The sequence below is a fragment of the Neofelis nebulosa genome, chromosome 6, assembly GCF_028018385.1.
Source record: "Neofelis nebulosa isolate mNeoNeb1 chromosome 6, mNeoNeb1.pri, whole genome shotgun sequence".
NCBI lineage: Eukaryota > Metazoa > Chordata > Mammalia > Carnivora > Felidae > Neofelis > Neofelis nebulosa.
This window is the reverse complement of record NC_080787.1, coordinates 128,897,660-128,919,743: the sequence shown is the minus strand read 5'-3', so window position 1 is coordinate 128,919,743 and position 22,084 is coordinate 128,897,660. Positions and strand designations below refer to the sequence as shown.

The following is a 22,084-nucleotide window of genomic DNA, read 5'->3' as shown; positions in this document are numbered from 1 at the left end:
CAACAACCAAATAAAGTTTTCATTGTGATAAAGTTAATTCATTAGCAGCAGACATGTTGGAAAGTCATTCAAGTCCACGATTTTTTTTTTTTGCCCTCAAACCTCATGCCACTTTCTGAAGGTCACACAGTTCCACCCAACAAAGAACTACCACACGGTTACGACCTACTTTTTGCTTAAACACCCATCACATGTATAATAAAATAAGTAATTATGGCGTAGATTTATGTAAAGAAGACAAATAGGAGGATAGACCTACTCTATTTTTTACATTTTAGTTACCATGCAGTACAATATTGGTTTCAGGAGTAGATTTCTGGGATTCATCACTTACACATGACACACTGTGCTCCTCACAGGTGCTCTGCTTAATACCCATCACCCATCTAGCCCACCCACCACCCACTTTTAACCGGTTTTTGTTGTTCGTTTGTTTGTTTTACCCAGATTCTATCACCAGTTATCCTTTGTGCCCAGCTTGATGCCCCTTATTAAACATCAGGGAAACTATCTGGGGCCCACCTGGAGATCAAAGCTCTGATCTTGCTTTCATGTGTATCCACTAAGTCGGCTGGTTGTGAATGATCAGAGTCAATTTCTAGGTGCCCAGAAAGAATACTGACTTCATATCTTGAAAGCAACCATTTTGTTACAAATACAATTTTTTGAAAACACTTTCTAAGTAGGCCAATGAATATAACCTGCCCCGTGTCATCCCTTCAATATGTCCCTGTGTATCAATGCATACATATGTACACATATATACAAATACACACACTCACATGTCTCTAAAAATACGTCCCAAAAAAAAAAAAAAAAACCGTTGAAAAAAAAAATTAAAATAAAAAAGTAATTTTGATTTATGGGTATCTTTATCGCTTCTTTTTAAAAGTGTTTTGGGTCTGTAAATTTCCACTTACACCATTTTGCTTTCAGAAGATGAATCCTTTTCATACACATGGGGGCCAAAAGATTGCCATACGTCCTCTAGTGGGGATGAAAAAGGAAAAAAAACCAACGACCCAATTCAAAAAAGGGCAGGCCTCCTAACACACTCTGTACCTCATATGCAGGAATCCGAGATGATATTAATATGATGTGGAGCTGGGAAGCATATGAAGGGCTGTCATCATTTTTATGAACACCATGCCAAGTTTTCTTTGATAACAAAGGATAGGAATGGCTTCCAGAAACATTGCTTCTACAGGGAAAAGAGGGGAAGAAGTGAAATTTTAATTTTCTATTCATTTGATTTTGATGCTGGAGCACCGACATGTTGTCTGGGCATTACTCATACTGAACAAGGCATGTGGCCGTAGGACCTCAGTCTCTCCCTGCGGTTTTTGGGGACAGCAGCACATGGGGTTCTTGAGTGGGGAGGGACTGGAGCTGGCCTTTGGGCCTCTCCTCCTGCATTTGAAGGACACTGGAAAGGTCTTCTGGAACTTATTTAGCGTTTATCGGGCACTCAGAATGAATATAGTGACATACTTAGGGGTTCAAAATGACGTTTTAAAGAGGAACAGCTGAGAAATTTAAAATTTCCTAAATCATCTGGTCCCCACAGCTTTCTGAGTAATGACTCTATTCTCTTACCCTTACCCCCACAGTCCCATTTGGATATGCTTATTCCATAAAAAAACATTTCTGGAAAAAAATGTTACTTTTGCTCAATAGCTTTGCACAGAAAATGTCCTACAGTCCAGCCTCTTTGTAGGGTCAAGATGTTTTGAAATATAAAATTTATTTTGAAAGTTACAGATTTCCCTCTTCAGAGAACATGTTAAAGACCACTGGTCTTGAGGACTAAAGAGTTATTTCTGTTGCCGTTTCATAGGATAGGAGCCAGATAATTATACAAGCTCCCTGCGTGTTAGCTAAATTATTCTAGAATGAATTCTTGGTATCATGGGATGGTCTTGAGCTTTCAGGAGATGGAGGTTTGCTTACCGCTTGGGCAAAGCTTCTAAGGATGCCAAAACAAGCTGTTTCTCCAAAGCTTCATGTAATCCCACTCGATCCCTCACAGTCTGGGACAGACGTGGCTGGCATTTGGATTTTAACAATCTAGAGCAGCACGTTCCGCTCACCCAAGGGGGTCGAACTTTAAATAACTCCTCTGAAAAACAAATAGCACCGGCTCAGTTGTTTACTTCAGTTCTTACTTGCTTCTCTCAGCCAAGTCTACCTAGATAAAGGCATCAAAAATCAAGCCGTACCAGGGCACTGCTCCAAATGGCAATAATTGTAGCCCTTTCTACAGACTCTGTTTGGATTTCTTATCATCTCAGCACTATGGCTGCGAGTTACCAGTCATGTCAGGTCAAGAGACAAAGCTCAGAGAACCAGCACCCCTTTTCTTGTGAAAACCAGTTAATCAGTGTATAGGCATCACGTCCATTTCTGCACTTCTTGGCTTCAAGTAACTTCCCATTTGTTAGGATCTCACCGGGTGTGAGTCAGTGAAAAAAAAAAAAAAAAAGATGGCAGAACTCAAATCACTTTTGTCGATGACTATTGTGCACTGTGCAAATCAGAAGGCTTAGCTGAGAGTGGGTCTTATCCCTCCTCCCTTTCCACTTTGCTTTTTTTAATGCCATTCTTCCTGCTTCCGTGCCTATTTTCATTCCTCCCTCTCTGTCACCAGTCCCAATTCTTCTGTCCTGAGGCTATTTACTTGCTTCTGCCTGCGTTATTCTTCTCTCTCCCTGTTTTTGGTCTCCTAAACCCCTAAACCCGAGAGTAACCAGAATAATAATGGAGGCACTGATATTTGACTTTCTGTATTTCATCTGAAATCCTTTTTTTCTTATTCATGAACTTGAAATATACCGGGGGGGGGGGGGGGGAGGGAAGCACTTGTCCTGAACATACTTTAGAGAATGCCACCCACATGCTATTCCAGAAAGACCTAACTATCCTCCTCTGTGGGAATTTGTGTGTAAATCCATTCGTTTCTACAATAGTTGGATAAGATAGAGTTTTCAAATGCTGCTCACTTTTACGTAGTGCAGTTTTCTCCCAAATTATTTTTCGTAGGCACTTTTCTCTTTGTCTCTCCTGTAGCTCCTCATCTTCTCTTTTGGGTTCATTCAAGGTCCCATACATAGCAGTAGCTTCCCTAGGGATTGGCCAATCTAAGTTGGACACACAAGCAATGTAATGATGCTTCCAAGCACCGTACTCATTATCTGTTGGAGTATAGGGCAGAAACCACCCAAACCTAATGCATTTGGGCATCCATAAGCAGTCCTACAGAAAAAGAAATGAGAGAGTTTGCTAGAAATTTTTAAGGACAGTTTCCTAGTAATAATGTTTCAGGTACACAGATAACTTCTTTACCTTGAGATTTCTGGTGCCGCTGACTTGTCATCTGAATTTGACTCTAACAAACAAGAACCATCCCTGACTCCATAGAAAAGTAGTCTTTGATGACAATATACGTTACATATGAATATATGTATTAGTCATCTTTGTACACTTGCTCCCATAGCATTGATTTGATTCTGAGGATTTTGAGCAATAGTGTATTAGTTTGTTTCAGACCAAACCTTCCACTGGGAACACCTTTGGTTGAACCACATGATGTTGCCAGTATGCAACCAGCTTTGAATATATGGGAACAGCAAATTTCACGTGATCTAATTGAGTCAAGTTTCTAGACAGAATATTATAAAACAATTCTTTGAAGGCGTATAGAGCTACGAATGCAACGTCTCATGTAACCATGACCCCAGAGAGAAGGGAAACCCAGAGAGGTGACCCCAACATTTGGCATTACTTTTCATTTCAAGGCATCTGGCAGTTCCAAAGGAAAGCTCAGGCTGAGAAGCAAAGCAGAAAGTTATGGCTGAACGACAGGGAAGCTGAAAAGAATTTTAGGTATTCTCACGAGGAGGAGAGGAAACAAAGTTAAATTCAGGGCTCACTAAGGGCAAGAGCCTTGGTGATCACGCCAGGCTTTCAGCTGAGATCCTTATCAGCAAGGATAAGGAATTAGACAACTATCACAAAGACTGAAGCCAGCTTTGAAAAATCTCTTTCTCTGACTGGATTTAAGTCATCTATTCCTAGCCTAACCAAATGCCAGAAACAAAAGCAAATTATCTCTGGAAGAAGATAACCTCATCCAGAGACTCAAATTATTGACTGCAAAAATATCTTATAACCAATATCTGATACTCCATCAAAAATACCAGGCACACCAAAGGACAAGAATTGTTTGTTTCTCCTTTTGTCTTTCATGATCTGTTATTAAGTAGAGTAAGACCCTCAGGAGAGCCATGTGTTGTAATTGTTAGGCACGAACTTAAAAAATAAACAACCCTATAATTAATATGTCTGGGAAATTAAATAGCTAGGTGAGAAATTTTGGTAAAATAATCAAATCAGCCTTCTAGAACTGAAAAACATAATAGCAGAAATTTAAAACTCAATGGACCAGTTTAAAAGCAAATTCGAATCCAGCAAAAGAGAATTAGTAAACTAAAAAGCCAGAAGAAAGATGCAGGCTGAAACACTGAAAGCCAAAAAAGGTGGAAAAGACACATAGAGAACATGAAGCTTGCAGGGCGGGTGAGTCAGTCTAACACATAAGTACTGGAACCGCAGAGGAAAAGGAGAGAAAATGGGGCAGAATATGAAGGGATAGTCTCTGACAGCTTTTCGAAACTGAGAAAAGACACTAAATCTCAGATGCAAAAAAAAAAAAAAAAAAATCACTGTAAATCACGAAATAGGAGAAACACACATACACACGCACATTTCTGGGTACATCCTAAAAAAATTGCATAAGACAGAAGACAAGATAGAGGAAAAAATCCTAAAAGCAGCTAAGGAAATAAGGAGCAACAATAAAACTTCCCGCTTCTTCCAAAAAAAATGTGTGTGCGTATGTGTGTAGAAAATTAAAATATTTGACAGTGACATAGAAACTGGGAAGAGGGGAGCAGATGCAGGGTCCGAAGCTTCTGGCTTTATCTCAGAAGTGGTAAAAAAAAAATAATAATAATAATAAAAACAAAAAAACCCACCCTAGAACGAGTGCTGTAATCTCTAATACAGCCAGGAGAAAACAGCTAAAGAATTTAAAATTAACAATCTAAAAAATATGGAAGTACTCCAAAAGAAAAAAGAGAAACAAGATATAAAACACAAGGAACAAACAAAAAGTAAATAGTGAAACGGTGGACTTAAGCTTACATATATCAGTATGTACACAAATGTAAACAGAAGAATGACCCCAGCTAAAAGCCAGGGACTGTCAAATGTTAAAAAACAACTCCCCACAACCACATTCTGTTTCCGAGACATATTCCTTAAATACAAGGACATAGAAAAGTAAAAAGTCAGAAAACAATACATATGCCAACACCTCGCCTGGGTTCTTTTTTTTTTTTTTTTTTTTTTTTTTTTTTTAAATTTTTTTTTTTAATGTTTATTTATTTTTGAGACAGAGAGAGACAGAGCATGAACGGGGGAGGGGCAGAGAGAGAGGGAGACACAGAATCGGAAACAGGCTCCAGGCTCTGAGCCATCAGCCCAGAGCCCGACGCGGGGCTCGAACTCACGGACCGCGAGATCGTGACCTGAGCTGAAGTCGGACGCTTAACCGACTGAGCCACCCAGGCGCCCATCGCCTGGGTTCTTAAATGCTGTAAACCCAGGACTCACAGTTGGTTTTGCATGTGGCCTCTCCATGGAAAGCTAGGTATTTTCTGAGATCAGAAGCTCAACACTAGCCCACTCTGGGAAGTTTGTACACGTTAAAGAAGTAAGTTATTGACTTGCATTCAAGTATGTCTGCCATTACATTTCATTAAATCTTTAAGAAGAAAATGAGACAAATAAGCCAGAGGCAGAGTTAATGGCAGAGGATGTTGGAAATGCAGATTTACATTCTTTAACAGATGTGAGCCAAAGAGGGATCAGATGAGGTTGTGGTTGTACAGCAATTTTCAAGGTGAATGATCATGGATAAAATCATACCATATAATAACCAAAGCTTAAGTATAATTTCTCAGGAAAGAAGTGGACTTCTTTAGCCACGATAAAATGTTTTCTAAATAATTAAATTGAGCATTTGAAGATTCTTAAAATTACACGAATTATTAGAATAGTGTATATCCGCTCACTTCCAAAATAAATTATCATATTTAACTTCTCCCCATGTTTGCTCTGAAGGGTAAGTTAATTATGGTTCAAATACTCTCCATTACTGTCTTCAGGGAAGGAAGCTACCCCAGTTGTCTCCTTACAGAACACAGCTGTTATTTGTGCCCTATCGGTAGGAAGTGACAAATAGTCAACCTGTTCAGTTAAAAACTTCCAGGCCCAGCTGACTTGTGCGGCTGCACACAAATCTTTTGGATTCAGAAAGGAAAAGATATATAGAGAAATGAAGCGCGGTAACACCGTAGAGAAATCCACTTTGGCCATTTGCATCCTTTCTGAAAACCACTCTTGGACAATCCTACAAAGAAAGACACAGAAATTTAGTTCAGGACGCTAGTATCTAAAACCGACCAAAAATCTAGGACACATATTGGTCATTGTTCTTTCTATAATGTTCTAACTATGAAAAAACAAAACTTAAATCCTAGGTAACACACAGCTAGATTTTTAAAAATACTGTATCTACTTTCACTGATCCATTCTAAAGGTGAATAATGAAAATATCTAAAATCTACAGGAAAAAGGTCTGAAATAAACATGGTTATTTAAGTTATAAATCTGGATTTTCTGCCTTTTCCTTTACTCCAGATTCAATAAATCAGCAAGTCTTGTCAGCTCTACAAATATGTACCCTCATATCCAACCACTTTCTCTCCACCTCCACTGCTATCACCACTGCAAAGCTCCTCCTTCTCCCTCCTGCACAACCGCAATAACCCCTTCTGATAGTCTCCCCCATTCCACTCCTCTTCCGAGAGCCCATTCTCTACATGGCAGTGGAGGGTTTTTGTTTTTTTTTTTTCTAATTTTTTTTCATTAAGTAACCTCTATGCCCAACGTGGGGCTCAAACTCACAAACCTAAGATCAAGAGTCACATGTTCCAGAGACTGAGCCAGCCAGGCGGCCCCTCAAGTGTTTTTGGTTTTTTTTAATGTAAATTAGATAATGTCACTCATGCAAGTAAAACCCTACAATGACTTCCCAGTGTTATTAGAATAAAACCCTGTAGCTACATCACACTTAGTGGTGAAATATTAATGCCTTCCCCCTAACATAAGAACAAACCAAGAATGTTCACTCTCATTCCTTCAGTTTTACAGGCGCCGGAGATCCTAGCCATTTCAACAAGGCAGGAAAAAAAGTAACTAGTATACGTATTGGAAAGGAAGCAGTAAAACTGTCTCAATTCATGTATGTGGAATCTACAAAACCACTTTTAAAAACAAGGAATCTGCAAAACAACCATTTAAGTTGTTGAACTAATTAGTATAAAGTGGTTGATGATTTTCTTTTATCTTTTTTTTTAAGTCAATTTCATTGTTTTGAGAGGGACAGAGACACCACAAGTGGGGGAGGGGCAGAGAGAGGGAGACAGAGAATCCCAAGCAGGCTCTGCGCAGTCAGTGAAGGAAATTGTGAGATTGGGGCGCCTGGGTGGCGCAGTCGGTTGAGCGTCCGACTTCAGCCAGGTCACGATCTCGCGGTCCGTGAGTTCGAGCCCCGCGTCGGGCTCTGGGCTGATGGCTCGGAGCCTGGAGCCTGTTTCCGATTCTGTGTCTCCCTCTCTCTCTGCCCCTCCCCCGTTCATGCTCTGTCTCTCTCTGTCCCAAAAAAAAAAAAAAAAAAAAAACGTTGAAAAAAAAGAAATTGTGAGATCGTGACCCATGCCAAAACCAAGAGTCAGATGCTTAACTGAGCCACCCGGGAGCCTCTGATTCTCTTTTATCTTTTTAATGTTTATAGGATCTATAGCAACATTCCCTTTTTTATTCCTGATATTGGCAATTTTCTCTTCTTTTTTCTTGGTTATTCTTGCCAGGAGTTTATCAATTCAATTACTTTTTTTTTTTTTTTAAACACCTTTTGTTTTCATAAATTTTCTCTCTTCATTTTCTATTTTATTGATGTCAGCTCTTCATCATTTCTTTACTTCTACTTACTTTGGGTGTAATTTGAGTTTGTTTCTAGTTTCTTAAGGTGGAAATTTAGATAGTTAATTTGAATCCTTTTTTTTCTTTTCTGAGGTAAGAATTTAAATGATATATTTTCCTCTAAGCTGTACTTCATCTGTATCCCAGCCATTTAGATGTGTTGTATTTTCATTGTCACTCAATTTGAAATATTCTAATTTCCGTTGTGTTTTCTTTTTTGACCACATGTTTTTTATAAGTGAGTTAACTTCCAAATATTTTTGGATTTTCTAGATAAATATTTTTGGGTTTTCTAGATATTTTATATTTTTTAATCTCAAATTTTATTGCATTGTTGTTAAAACTTATACCTAATTAGATTTTAACAATTCTGAAATGTATTGCGTCTTATTTTTTGGACCAGGAAATTATGTATCTTGGTGAAAGCTATTTTGTTCATAAAAAAACGCATCTATTGGGAAGTTGTTGGCTTTAATTTCCTATAAATATTAGGTCAAGTTGGTTTAGAAGATTGCTTAGTTCTATATTCTCACTGATTTTTTTGTTTAGTTGTTCTATTATAATTCACTCAGTTTTGTTTTATGTAATTTGAAACTCTATTATTTGGTACATGCATGTTTATAATTTTATGACTTCATGATGAAGGGATCCTTTTCTCCTTATATAATGTCCCTCTCTGTCTTTCTAGTAACATTCCTCATCTTGAAGTCCATTTTGTCTGATATTAATATTGCCATCCTACTTTTATATGCTTAGTATTTGTATCCTATCCTTTTACTTTAACCAATCAGAATCTTTATATTTACAGTGTATCCTTCGTGGTCAGTATACAGTTAGATCTTGTTTTGTTTTTTCTTTTTAAAGCTCATTTAACCACCACTGCCTTTTATTTGAAGGTTTAGTCCACTTATATTTAATATAATTATTGATACGGTTGAATCCAGGTCTTAATTTTATTTGTTTTTTGCTTTTCCCATTTGTTTTATGAACATTTATTCCTCCTCTCCTGTCTTGGTTTGAGATAATAAATTTTTTTGTATTCCATTTCAATTCCTTTATTGGCTTTTTAGGATATCTCTTGCATTATGCAGTTGAGTTGTTGTTAGCAAGTACAGTACGCATCGTTGACATTTCATAGTCTATTTAGAGTGAATACTCATAAAATTAAAGAACAGTGCAATGGTATAGTTCTTGACATCCTTAAGCTTTGGTCACGATACCATATCTACTTATGTTATAAGCCCCATAATACATTGGTTTTGCTTTAAACAGTCATATGTCTGTAAAATAACTTTAAAATTTTACATTTTCCCACACATTACCATTTCCTGCTTGTAAATCCAAGTTTCCATCTGTTATCAATTTCCTTAGCCTGAAGAATTTGTTTCAGCCTTTCTTCACTGGAGGTCTTCTGACAACAAATTTTATCACTCTCTTTTTATATGAAAATATCTTATTTCACCCTAATGTCTGTAGTACTATTATGACCTGCATTAATCAGTTTTAATAATTATCATCTTGTAGCCAGTCTGGTTTCTGCTATATCATCATCTTTCCTTCCTCCTCCTCTGCCTCTCTCCCTCCTCCTCCTGTTTCTTCCTCCTCACTCCCATTTTATTTTAAAGCCAGCCTAAAACATCGGGTCACTGCACTCATCTCACCCACATAGATGTGTTATATTGTCACCATCATTCCATTTGAAATATTCTCATTTCTCTTGTGATTTCTTCTTTGATATTTCTGTGTGCCTTACTAAACAATAGGAGCATTTTTAAAAAACATACTATAATGCCATCGTCATGCCTAAACAAATTCAATAAGAATTTCTTTTTTTTTTTTTTTTTAACATTTATTTTAGAGAGAGAGAGATACAGACCACAAGCAAAAGAGGAGCAGAGAAGGAGTGAGACATAGAATCCAAAGCAGGCTCCAGGCTCTGAGCTGTCAGCACAGAACCCAATGCGGGGCTCGAACCCATGAAACACGAGATCGTGACCTGAGCCGAGGTTGGACGCTTAACTGACTGAGTCACCTAGGTGCCCCTCAACAATAATTTCTTAATGTGATATCTATTTTTAAAAAGTTTATAAAAATATAGCATACATCAAGAACACTTCTTACGTTACTCTGTGTGCCACCTAAGCACAAATGGATCTTGAATGAATAAAAAATCTGGGGGCTATGTAGGCCTTAGACCAAAGAGATGTTTTATGGTTCATGAAAGATGCATTGCTGGCCCTGTAGCCACCAATTATAAAGAAAAGAGATACTTAATTCCTAATTGCCCTCTCTGGATATTGGCCATAAACATCTGTTATAATCCCAAGCCACCAAATAGGTCATCATATGTGAATAAGAATCACTAGAAAAAGAAAGTTTGGAAGCAATCCAAGGATTAGCAAATGAAAGTCTTCCCTGGAACCCCTAATCTCCTCCAATCTCAGTGAAATTACAGATGTTTGTGACCAATCTCATAGCTGATTGGAAAATTTGGCAATAGAACTCACCAGAACTCTTTAATCTTAAGCCATTGGGACCATGGAACTATTTTTCACTGCTAAATGGCTACTGCTACCCTGTTACCAGGTCCTATTGGACACAGATTAACTCACTGGAAGACAAATCCTGTCTCTGAATGGATCTCATTCCACAATGTGTCTTCTCTGACTTTCTGTGACCTTCTCTGAATGCATAGGCTAAATTCCCACTGGGTGGGTCAAGCCCCAGAAAGTTCCAATGTGAAATGAAAACACTATCTCCAATTAGGGACGAAAAAAGAACTTAGTTATCTTCATAAACAAGTTGCTGAAGACCCATGAGACCCAGAGACTGTCTTTATCACTAATTTACCCAAACTGCTTGCCTAACTGGAGCCTTATCTATAATCTTGGGAGAAGGGAAACTTGTATCTTGCAACTGAACACCAATAAATAATACATGTAGAAGGAATTAAGAAGTTAGAAAATGAGCACTTGGCAGCTATCACAGTAATAATTACATCAGATAAGAATCATCAATGGATTCTAAAACCAGTCGGTGAAAGTATGGTGAGGAACAGGGTACTTGCATAGATTCAAATACTTTTAAGTTAATTTAAAATTAATCACTCAAAGTCTTTTTAGTTACTTATTAATTAATAAGTACCAAAGACCTAATAATTAATCATCTTAACCAAGTGATGATAAGTCAACAGCATGAGCAATGGGGCAAATCGACATAGTATGCCCCATGTGATCCGCTGAGAACACAGCGTCACTTCTGTGTTATTCCTGCCAAGAACACATAACCTGAATGTGATCTTAAAGAAGTATCAGCCAATCACAGATTGAAGGTCATTCAACAAAGTAGGTCTGTACTTTTTTTTTTTTATGTTTTATTTTATTTTTGAAGGAGAGAGAGACAGAGTGCGAGCAGGGAAGGGGCAGAGAGAGAGGGAGACACAGAATCTGAAGCAGGCTCCAGGCTCTGAGCTGTCAGCACAGAGCCCCACACGGGGCTCAAACCAACGAACCGTGAGATCACGACCTGAGCCGAAGTTGGATGCTTAACCGACTGAGCCACCCAGGTGCCCAAGTAGGTCTGTACTCTTGAAAGTGTTAAGTCATAAAAGACAAGAAAGAACTGAGGAACTGCTCCCCATCAAAGGTGGATATAGAGATGTGAAAACCAAATACAGCAGGACCCTGGATTGGATTCTTGACTGAGAAGGAAAGGACATTGTTGGAACAATCAGGAGTATTCAAATGGAATCTGTGAATTAGACCATAGTACTGTATCAGTGCTGATTTCTTGATATTGGAGGATGTACTTTGATTTTTCGGCAGAATGTCCTGTTTGTTTGTTTGTTTGTTTGTTTTGAAAACACATACTGAGATGCTTAGCTTTAGTGGGGCATCATGTTTGCAACATATTCTCAAATGATTCAGCATAATAAGGTGAAATGGTAAAATGTTAACCATTGAGGAATCCAGGTGAAAAGTATAAAGGAATTATTTGCACAAGTTTTCGCAATTTTTCTGTAAGTTAAAAATTATTGCAAAATAAAAAGGTTTTTTGATTTCTGTTTTTAAAGAAGAGGCTGCCTACATCATTTGCAAGGTTTAATGATTGCCTATTATGTTGTGTGTTTCTACTCCTCTGGCTTTATCTGAGGCCAGTGCTCATTCTTGATCCTTGTCCATGCAGCTTTGTCACAACCTAAAACAAAACAGTGGTTCAAAATGAACGTAATGGTGGGGCGCCTGGATGGGTCAGTCGGTTAAGTGTCCGACTCTTGGTTTCGGCTCAGGTCATGATCTTACGGCTCATGAGTTCAAGCCCCACATCAGCTCCACGCTAATAGTGTGGAGACTGCTTGGGATTTTCTCTCCCTTCCTTTCTGTCTGCCTTTCACCTGCTTGTGCTCTCTCTCTCTCTAAATGGATAAATAAACTTCAAAATAATAATTAAAAATAAAGAAGTAAATAGAGGGATAGAGAGATGGATAAAATGAACATATTGGCATGCCAGTCTGGGGAGTGCGTGCGTGCACGCGCACGTGTGTGTGTGCGTGTGTGTGTGTGTGTGTAAGCAGGAGAGCAAAGGATGGAATTGTGCATGTACTGGCAGCATATCGTATCCACAGACAAAAGTGTCATGAGGGCTCCTCTCATTGTTGAGAGATTAACATTCAAGCCCAATGAGGCAGTGAGGACACCAGGAACAGCTAATCCCCGGGGATCGCTGATCTGAGTCCTCACTGTCCCAGACAGGCTTCACAATCCTTTCACTGGTTCTTGGAGGACAGTATGCTCTCACTTAGAATTGTAAAGCAGATCAATAAAATAAGGTGCAAAACAGAAATGTTTTCAGCCTCCTTTTCAAAGACGGGCCTCAGTATCTTGAGTTTTTGTTCCCACCCCCTTCCCACCGCACACCATCTACTGTTCCATCCCAGCCAAGCAAAGGAGAAGAACTGAATCTGAGTTACTGTTTATTTATTTATCATTTTATTTTTTTAAGTTTATTTATTTTTGAGAGAGCAAGTGGGAGGGGCACAGAGAGAGGAGGCGTGAGAGAGAATCTCAAGCTGATCACGCAGAGCCTGACATGAGGCTTGATCTCATGAACTATGAGATCATGACCTAGGCCAAAATCAAGAGTCAGATGCTTAACCAACTGAGCCATCCAGGTATCCCAAAATATTTTCTTTCTTTTTTCTTCTTTTTTTTTAATGTTTTATTTTATTTTTGAGTGAGAGAGAGCGGGGGAGGGGGGGTGGGCAGGAGAATGGGAACAGAAGATCTGAAGCAGGCTTCATGCTAACAGCAGAGAGCCTGATGCGTTGCTCAAATCAAACTCATGAAACTTGAGGTCATAACCTGAGCCACCCAGGTGCCCCCAAAAGATTTTATTTTTAAGCAATCTCTATAACCAACACAGGGCCCGAACTCACAACCCTGACATCGAGTCATATACTTCACTGACTGAGCCAGCAAGGTACCCCAACAATCTGAGTTACTTTTTAAAGTGGACCTCACTTATACATGTTTTACATTTGTTCTTAGCAAACACTGCTACAAGGACACATTCAAGTATAATGAATCTTAAGCAAGAAAAAAGGAAAATGCTTCAGCCACATAAAAAGAAGAAAAAAAAAAATCAGTACCCAAGCAGCAGAACTAGGGTAGTTTGTGGTAATGACATCGTGGCTCATTGCATTTTAGTTAATGTTGCAAAGTAAGAAATCCGTGAAGAGAAATAACAACATGTAAAGAGACAATGAACAAAATGTGCTTTGCTCCTTTATTGTGACAAGGATATCTTCATTTAAATAATTCATGACACTACTTTGCCGTGTGCTACTGAATGTACAATGTGTACTTTGCAAAAATAACAAGGCTTAGTAATACGGAACTTGAATCTAATTCTCAGCTCTTAAATTTCTGATAAGAAGGAGAAAGAAGCTGCCCAAACTGCGATGAAAACCACTGAGAGGACAGCTTGCAGCGGTGGCCTGGAGAGGGGAAGTCACGTTGGCAGAGGTCCCTGCTTTCTTGCTCCCCGGGCAGTACCCTGGAGTCTCGACTGGTGGCTTTACCACCACTTTATGGCACGGCCAGGGTCTGGGTTAGGTGGGCTTCCACAACAGATGCCAGGGTCACACAGAATAAGGATTAGGTTTGGGGAATAAAGGGAGTGGAGAACGTATGCCGAAGTCTTCGGTGAATGAGAGAACAAAGCTGGGTGTGGGGAAAGCGATAAGGAAGGGTGACTGAAGAGTTTAAAATCTTTTTAGATTTTAAAATTGGGGCGCCTGGGTGGCTCAGTCGGTTAAGTGTCTGACTCTTGATTTTAGCTCAGGTCCTATCTCGCAGTTTGTGAGTTCGAGCCCCACATTGGGCTCTGTACTGTCGGTACGGGTTGGGATTCTCTCTTTCTCCCTGTGGCTGTGCCCCTCCCCCGCTTGCTCTGTCTCTCAGAAATAAACTTAAAAAAATTTTTTTAAAGATTTTAAAATAGTTTGTCTATGCTGATTCATAGCTACATGGAGGCACATAAGCATAAAAAATTAGGTTATCTCTGGGTGGGGGGATTCTGGGTGATTTTCCTCTTTTTGCCTACTCACATTTTCCAGTGCTTCTACAAAAGCCTGGAATTACTACTGAAGAGATAAAGAAGGCCCCAGGCTTCCACACAGGTGGTCCCTACCAAGTGGAGCACTCATTCTCCTAGTCTTTGCTTGTCTAGCCTCCTACGTATCCTTCAGACTCCAGCCTAAATGTCAGATCCTCAGGGGAAGGCTGTCCTGATCCCCTGGACCCACTGAGGTCTCCTTACTTTTCCTTTGCTACTGAGCACGGTCGGAGCTATTTATCTGATATGCGGGGGGGCTGGTCAAGCCTGCTTGGGAAATAAAGGAGAATGCATGTACACAGACTTCTCATTGTTATCAAAGTGCAGTACGAAATTCCATGTATGATACATACGGTATAACTTGTGGCCAGTGAAGCAATATGGTGCTGGGGAAGGAGCAAGAAAGTGTACCTGGAACCAGCATGGCAGGTCTAAGTTATGTGGCTGGTGGGAAGCCATTTTTCGCAACAATATTGGTGACCATGTAAGGTAATGGCAGTGAAATTTTAGGGTGATATTTCTGGGGTGCTGACAGAATCCCCCCACGTCCCCAACAGGCTGACCATTCCTGCTGCCCACATCCTTGCCTGTCGGAGGAGGCTCCTGCCGCTCACAGAGCACTCCCCCCTCAATGTCATCTCCTGTCCTCTGCTGAAACCTGTATCCTTTACACTTGATGTGCACTATAATGTAATCTAAGCATGGTTTTTGTGTTTCCGTTCCTGCTGACCCTCAAACTCCATCCATTTTGGGGCTCATTCACTGTTTAAAGTCTTTCTCTTCCACTGCACCTCAAGCCGCAAGGAAGAAGGCATGGTGTTTGTGTTGTTTGCTACTATGCCCCCAGCACTTGGTACGGTGCTTCTGACTTGGCAGGGGCTGAGAAAACATGTGTAAGTTAGAATAAGGAATGAAAAATATAATAAAAATAGAAAATCACTACTTGTATTAACTTCCTGTTCATTGTAACAATTACTGCTGACTTAACTGGCCTAGAGCGGTGCAAATGTATGTTCTCAGAGTTCCGGAGGTCAGAAGTCTGAAATGAGTTTCACTGGGCTCCAGTCAAGGTGCTGCCAGGGCTGACCCCCTCTGGAGGCTCGGAGGGGAGAATCTGTCCCCTTGTCCCTTTCGCGTTCTAGAAGCGGCCGGCCTTCCTTGGCTCGTGGCCGCTTCTCGAAGCACGGCGTTGTCACACGTCTCCATCTCTCCCACTGCTTCTGGCATGACATTGTCTGAAGGGCCTCTTGCCTCCCTTTTAAGGACGATTGTGATTACGTTGAGCCCTGATCACACAACATAACCTCCCCACCTCAACATCCTTCATCACATCTGCAAACTGCCTTTGCCCCATCACGTAACATCCACGAGTTCCAGGGTGAGGGTATGGACATACTTGGAGGCCACTATTCAGTCTGCCACATTGCTCTAACTTCTGACACACGGAAAACACTCCAAAATATTTGCGCTGGTGCTACATTGTGCTCTCAGATATCCGGTGAGAGGCAGGGACATCCCCTTGTCCTGAAATAGGACATATTTTATTCTGCTAAAATATGAACTTCAGAGGGCAGGAATGTTTTACACTCTGTTTAGTGTTGAATCCCGGGCACCCAGAGTTGTGTTTGGCACATGGTAGGCATTCAGTAAATATTTGTTGAATGCTGGATGAAGAGACAGCATTCTTCCGACACCCATCATTTACTTCCCCTTCTTCCAAAATAACTTCAGTTTCTATAGGGTGATCCATGTGGTTCTGTAGAAGCCGATTCTATCCCTGGCTCCAAAATGCATATGAATAAAGGCTAATTCCATTTATTTGGGTCAATCTCCTGGCCACAGCAACTGGCAAAAGTAGGCATGGACCTATGCTAGTCCAAGCAGAGTGAAGCTCAAACAAAGAAATTATTTTTTATTTCCATTCACAACGGAGGAAACCTCATAATGAAGCCAGGACTGCCAAAGGCAGAGCTGAAGAGCAGAAAGAATCAAGTCACTGGTTTTATTACTGAACCTCTGAATTGAGCTTCAACTGCAGCCAAACCTACTCCGATTTTTTCAATTATGGGAGAGGGAAATATTTCCTTTATTACTCGTGTCAAGTTTGGGGGTTACTCACAACGAAACATTCGAAACCCACGAAGCAGCAGTGCCAGGGAAAGATGAAAAAGGCATCTAGAGAACCCGAACAGATCATTCTGTTTCGTTGGGAAAGAAGGAACGGGGTACTTGTGCATCCTGCATTCCTGCCTCTGAGGAAGAGTGGACTCTTGGGGCCATCAGGTCACCCTTGGCTGTGCGCCACAGCACTCTGGGAATGGAGTCAATACTGCTTCCTCGGCCCCATCCCCGCGTGTTGAGCCAAAATCTCCACGGATGGGATTCAGAGTCTGTTTTTACAAACTCCAAGTGATCCTATGGGCCCAGCCCTTCTCAGCATCCAGGAATTTGACTTCCCAGTAGCAGCAGATCCCGGGGCTCATGTCAAGCCGAGTACAAAGCACTGGGTGTGTGTAGGGCGGTCTTAGGAGGAGGTGGAACTCCTTTTGGAGGCCCTGAGCTCATGAAGTTCTGAGACCTACATGGGAATCTAATTGTCTCTCTCCCATGTGTAAAGAGCATCAGTTGAGCTTTCGATGCATTTTATTTTTCTAAAGGTAGCTGGTTCACAGCTAAATTCCGGAGGGTTGATATGACCAGAGAAGGGACGACTGGATAAATGGATCATTATGGGCCATATTAAACCTATTTATCTTCCTTTCACTTAAGCAATAAGGAAAATCAGGGCAGCTCCAGGGTTAGTGAATTCAAGGACTCAATGAGGTCATCAAAGGCCAGAATCTTCCATATTTTCACTTCGCCTCCTCAGTAGTTTGCTTTGGTCCTTAGGCTCATTCCCTGAGGTGATTTCCAAATGACTAACAAAGTGAGCGATTATCCTCACACAACAGGAACCACAGATGGAAAGGGCAGGTCCCTTCCTCAAGCCCCTATTTAAGTCCCTTTGAGAGCTAAGAAAACTCTCCCAGAAGCTCTCTAGCAGCCACTCGCCATGTGTCCTTAGGCAGAATTAGTGTCTACATGCCCTTTCATAATCCAGACGCCACCAAGGGGGTGGAATCATCGTGAACCTGTCCAAGCCTGACTCACCCTTGGCGGGGCAGGGTGACAAGCCGCCTCTGAAGCACATAATGCCTGAGGAGAAGGGCCTCTGTCAGGAATATGGAGAAGAAACAGGCAATGGTAATCAACAGTGTCTGGCCCGCTAAACAGGCACCAAAGAAAGAAAACATTTATGTAGCTGCCCAGGCGTCTGATCCACCCAACCTTTACGGGTTGCCCCTTTAGTTCAGAGTTCTTACTTGCCTCTGTCCTTGATCCCCTCTATACTTGAGATCTGACTACAGGTATTTCTTAAAGGGGTAAATGTGGTTTTAATATCTGGTAATATAACTCTTACTCCTTTTTTCCTTTATATTTATACTTTTCTTAACTGTTGGTATCCATTTTCTTTAAGTTTTATTTCTTTATTTTGAGAGAGAGCATGCGCATGTGAGCTGGGGAGGAGTAGAGAGACAGAGAGAGAGAGAGAGACAGGAAATCTCAAGCAGGTTCCCCACTGTCTCTGCAGAGCCTGACACGGGGCTCAGTCCCATGAACCCTGACATCGTGACCTGAGCTGAAATCAACAGTCAGACACTTAACTGACTGAGCCACCCAGGCCCCCCTGTCGCTATCCATTTTATTTTCTGGATTCGCTTTAGAATCAGTTTCTCGAGGTCCATAAGAATATCCTATTTGGGAATTTACACTAGGACTGACTTGAACTTTAAGACTAATTTCAAGACAATGGGCATCTTTAAACATGGCACATCTTCTTTTCAGTTTTTGTTTTTAACTGTCCTTTAACACAAGTTTATAATTTCCTGCACAAGGGTCTTGCACTTACTGTTTCAGTTTTATGCAACAGACAAAGGGAAGCAGAGCTAAGAGAAGGCAGTGAGGGTGGGGGGAGTAGGGGGGCAGGCAGGCAGGCCCCACGGCCTGGGTGACATTGTTTGAATCCAAGGATCTCTCCCGGCCTGAAGCTAGACCAATCTTAAGTCAAAGCGTTCCCGTTTCTTCTGAAGCTGGTTTGAATTCCATTTCTGTTATTTGCACCTGAAAGCATTCTAACCATGACATCAAAAGAATACACTGGGAGAACAGGAGGAAAGATGACAAACATCCACTGAATGCTTCCTGTGCACTTGGGGTTTTCTTCTTCTGTTCCTAAGACCTGCTAGCCTACTTAGGGCTCGTCTGCAGCCACCTCTATGCTTACTCTGCCGTAACCCTCCTGGACATTTCCTAAACAGATTCTTCAGTACAGAACAGAGACAGATGTTCTCTTAAAACCTTTCTCCATTTTCCTACGATTTATCTGGGAATTTCACTCCCCCTACACAGAAGTAATAGGATTCTTGGTAGCTGTGGAAGCTAATATCCTGTGCCTTATAAATGGCTGGTAGCGTTAATTATCAGGGCTGCGGCATTTGGGAAATTGTGCAATGAACAACTTCAGGAGGTGCCATTAACACAGATGACAGTGTGAAACAGCACCCCCGGAGTTGTGTGACATGCCACCCTTGGGTATTATTACTGTGCATAATTCCTTCTGGAATTGTTTTATAGGAGTCTTGAGTTAATTAAATAGTGAAAAGTCTTGAGCGAAGCAAAGTATTCGTAATCACCCATACTTGAGAACTTGGAATATCTTGAAAAGTTCCTTCCTCCCAGGGAGCTAGCAAATGAAAAAGTTGTTCTGATCATTTTTTTGCTATTCTTGGAATTAGGAGTGTTTAGGATCTCTTCATTCAACAAGCATTTACCCAGTGGCTGCTGTGTACCTAGTATTGTTCTCAATGTTAGGGACACAGAGAGTCACCAGAAAAAGTTCTTGCCCTCACAGAGCTACAGTCTAGTGGAGGAGACACACGGTAAGTAAACAAGTACTGTATATAACATAATGTCAGGTGGTGCTAAGTGCTGTAAAGACAAGTTAAACCTTTTAATTTTTTTTTTAATTAAAAAAAAATTTTTTTTTAACGTTTATTTTCGAGACAGAGAGAGACAGAGCATGAGTGGGGGAGGGGCAGAGAGAGAGGGAGACACAGAATCCGAAACAGGCTCCAGGCTCTGAGCTGTCAGCACAGAGCCCGACGCGGGGCTCGAACTCACGGACCGCGAGATCATGACCTGAGCCGAAGTCGGCCGCTTAACCGACTGAGCCACCCAGGCGCCCCAAGTTAAACCTTTTAAAGTGTGGCACCACCATAGAAGAGTGGTACCACTTACAAAATGGGAAGTGAGAATTTCAAGCGCACAGGCTTTGCCTAGCATAAGCCAATGACCTTCCCACCATCCACTCTCCCTCTGTGCCCATCCCCACCCAATAAAACTCAAGGGTTTTCCTTCTTAGCTTCATCCACTTCTAAAAACTGCCCCAGTGACAAATGATGGTTATCCATGACCATGGGATCTATGTGAAAGGACGGGAGCATGTCCAAAACCTGGGGCTGAGAGAAGACTCAGGAGGAACCAGATTTCCAGACTCACCTTGGATATTTAGAAACCCAGTGGGCCTTTGAATATGCTCTCTGCTACCTCCACACAGAAACAGTCTCCTTTCAAATGGGTGCTCAGGAACTCAGAGTGATGGGGATGTTCTGAATTCAAATGTAACCTAGATGCATCGTCTCTGGGAAATGCACACACCAGATTTCCTCACAGTTCACAGATGGGATAGACATCCTGGCCTGAGCTCTCCCACGGGCCGCTTGGAAAGAGGGGGTGGGTGCAGGGAGGTGAGTGGGGGGGGGGGGTATTCTCTCTTCACTGTACATTTTTCGGGACCACCCCATTTCTGGTCGGCTGTGATGGACACAAATGATGAGAGTGAATCCTTCGCTGTTCATGTCCTCCCTCTCCACCGACACACACGTGCACACACACAGAAGAAGACAGTCCATCTGTGTCTTGGGACTGCACTTGCATGAATGTCACCCCAAGGACCCACCGGGGAAAGCTACAGGTTTGAACAGCTCCAGCCCTGGAATGAAAGGCCTTTGTGTGGGGCGTTGCCTGCTGCTGAGTCGGGGCAATTAGAAACCGGTCCCACCAGTGTGGCTAGGAGACCAGAGGCAAACTTCTCATGGGATTCTTTGAGGGACAGACGCAAACAGCCCAGTGTCCTTTTGGGAGTCAGAGGAAAAGTCAGCCGAATCGAATGGCAGGGGGATGACATTAACGGAAGCTTTTAGACACGTGGTCATATAAGCATGATATACTGGGGGAAATGCCATGATAGAGGTTTGTAAACATTGCTGGGGGTGGAAGATGTGCAGGAAAGGTCCCAGGAGAGGGGCCACTAGAGTTGAGGTGAGGAAGAACTTGCCAGAGTGATGGTTTAAGAAGCTGAACCTTTGAAAAATGTCTTAAATATCATGAAACTCCATTTAAGAAATCTTCTTAAGGGGCGCCTGGGTGGGTCAGTCAGTTAAGCTTCATCTGGCTTCGGCTCAGGTCATGATCTCATGGTTTGTGGGTCCAAGCCCCGCGTCAGGCTTTGTGCTGACAGCCCAGAGCCTGGAGCCTGCTTCGGATTCTGTGTTCTCCTCTCTCTCTGTCCCTCCCCTGCTCGCACTCTGTCTTGCTCTCTCTCAAATATAAATAAAAGCATTAAAAGAAATCTTCTTAAATCTGAACAATGCGGTATATATTTTAGCACAGAAAAGAAAAATCTTACCTCATTGAGATTAAGAAAAAACTTTCAAAGAAAATTGTGACAATATAGTTCTACCCTATACCACAATATCCTATTTAATACCTTTATAACTGTGACTGCTTCCAGTAAGACAAAATTATTCAGAAATTATAAAACAAAACATCTAAACAATGGCTCCTCTGCCTTGAAAACGGGGTTTGTACCAATACAGCCTGGTTTACATATAAATACTTCAGACATTCAAGCAATGCTAAATTCTCTCATGCATCCATAAGCTTATTCAGTGGTGGGGGAACAGGGACTATAAGAATAAATAGGGTTCAAAAGAAATGTTTAACAATCAAAAGTTGATTGCACTGTCACTATTTGACCCAGCAGTTCCATTTCTAGGTAGAGCCCTAAAAGAAATAAAGACATCCATCTAGAAAAGCCTGCACACAGATGTTCTTAGCATTATTCACAATCGCCAAAATGTGGAAACAACACAAATGTCCATCAACTTAGGAATGGGTAAATAAAATATGGACTATCCATCCATGGAATATTATTTAACGACAAAAAGGAAAGAAGTATTGGTATTTGCTACAAAATGGATGA

The 22,084-nt window shown here is 41.2% G+C and overlaps 1 protein-coding gene across 8 annotated transcripts in view; it reads right to left on the bottom strand.

The window, feature by feature from the left end:
- The window catches only part of ECT2L (epithelial cell transforming 2 like), an 81,536-nt gene that overhangs the window by 40,569 nt on the left and 18,883 nt on the right, over positions 1 to 22,084 (bottom strand). For all 8 annotated transcript variants that reach the window (XM_058735438.1, XM_058735446.1, XM_058735443.1 and 5 more), the window contains 4 exons: positions 6,310 to 6,472; positions 3,000 to 3,252; positions 1,951 to 2,119; positions 1,063 to 1,201 (listed from right to left, as the gene is read on the bottom strand). In XM_058735438.1, the coding sequence (XP_058591421.1) occupies positions 1,063 to 1,201; positions 1,951 to 2,119; positions 3,000 to 3,252; positions 6,310 to 6,472 (724 nt within the window). The remainder of the gene's footprint in view (positions 1 to 1,062; positions 1,202 to 1,950; positions 2,120 to 2,999; positions 3,253 to 6,309; positions 6,473 to 22,084) is intronic.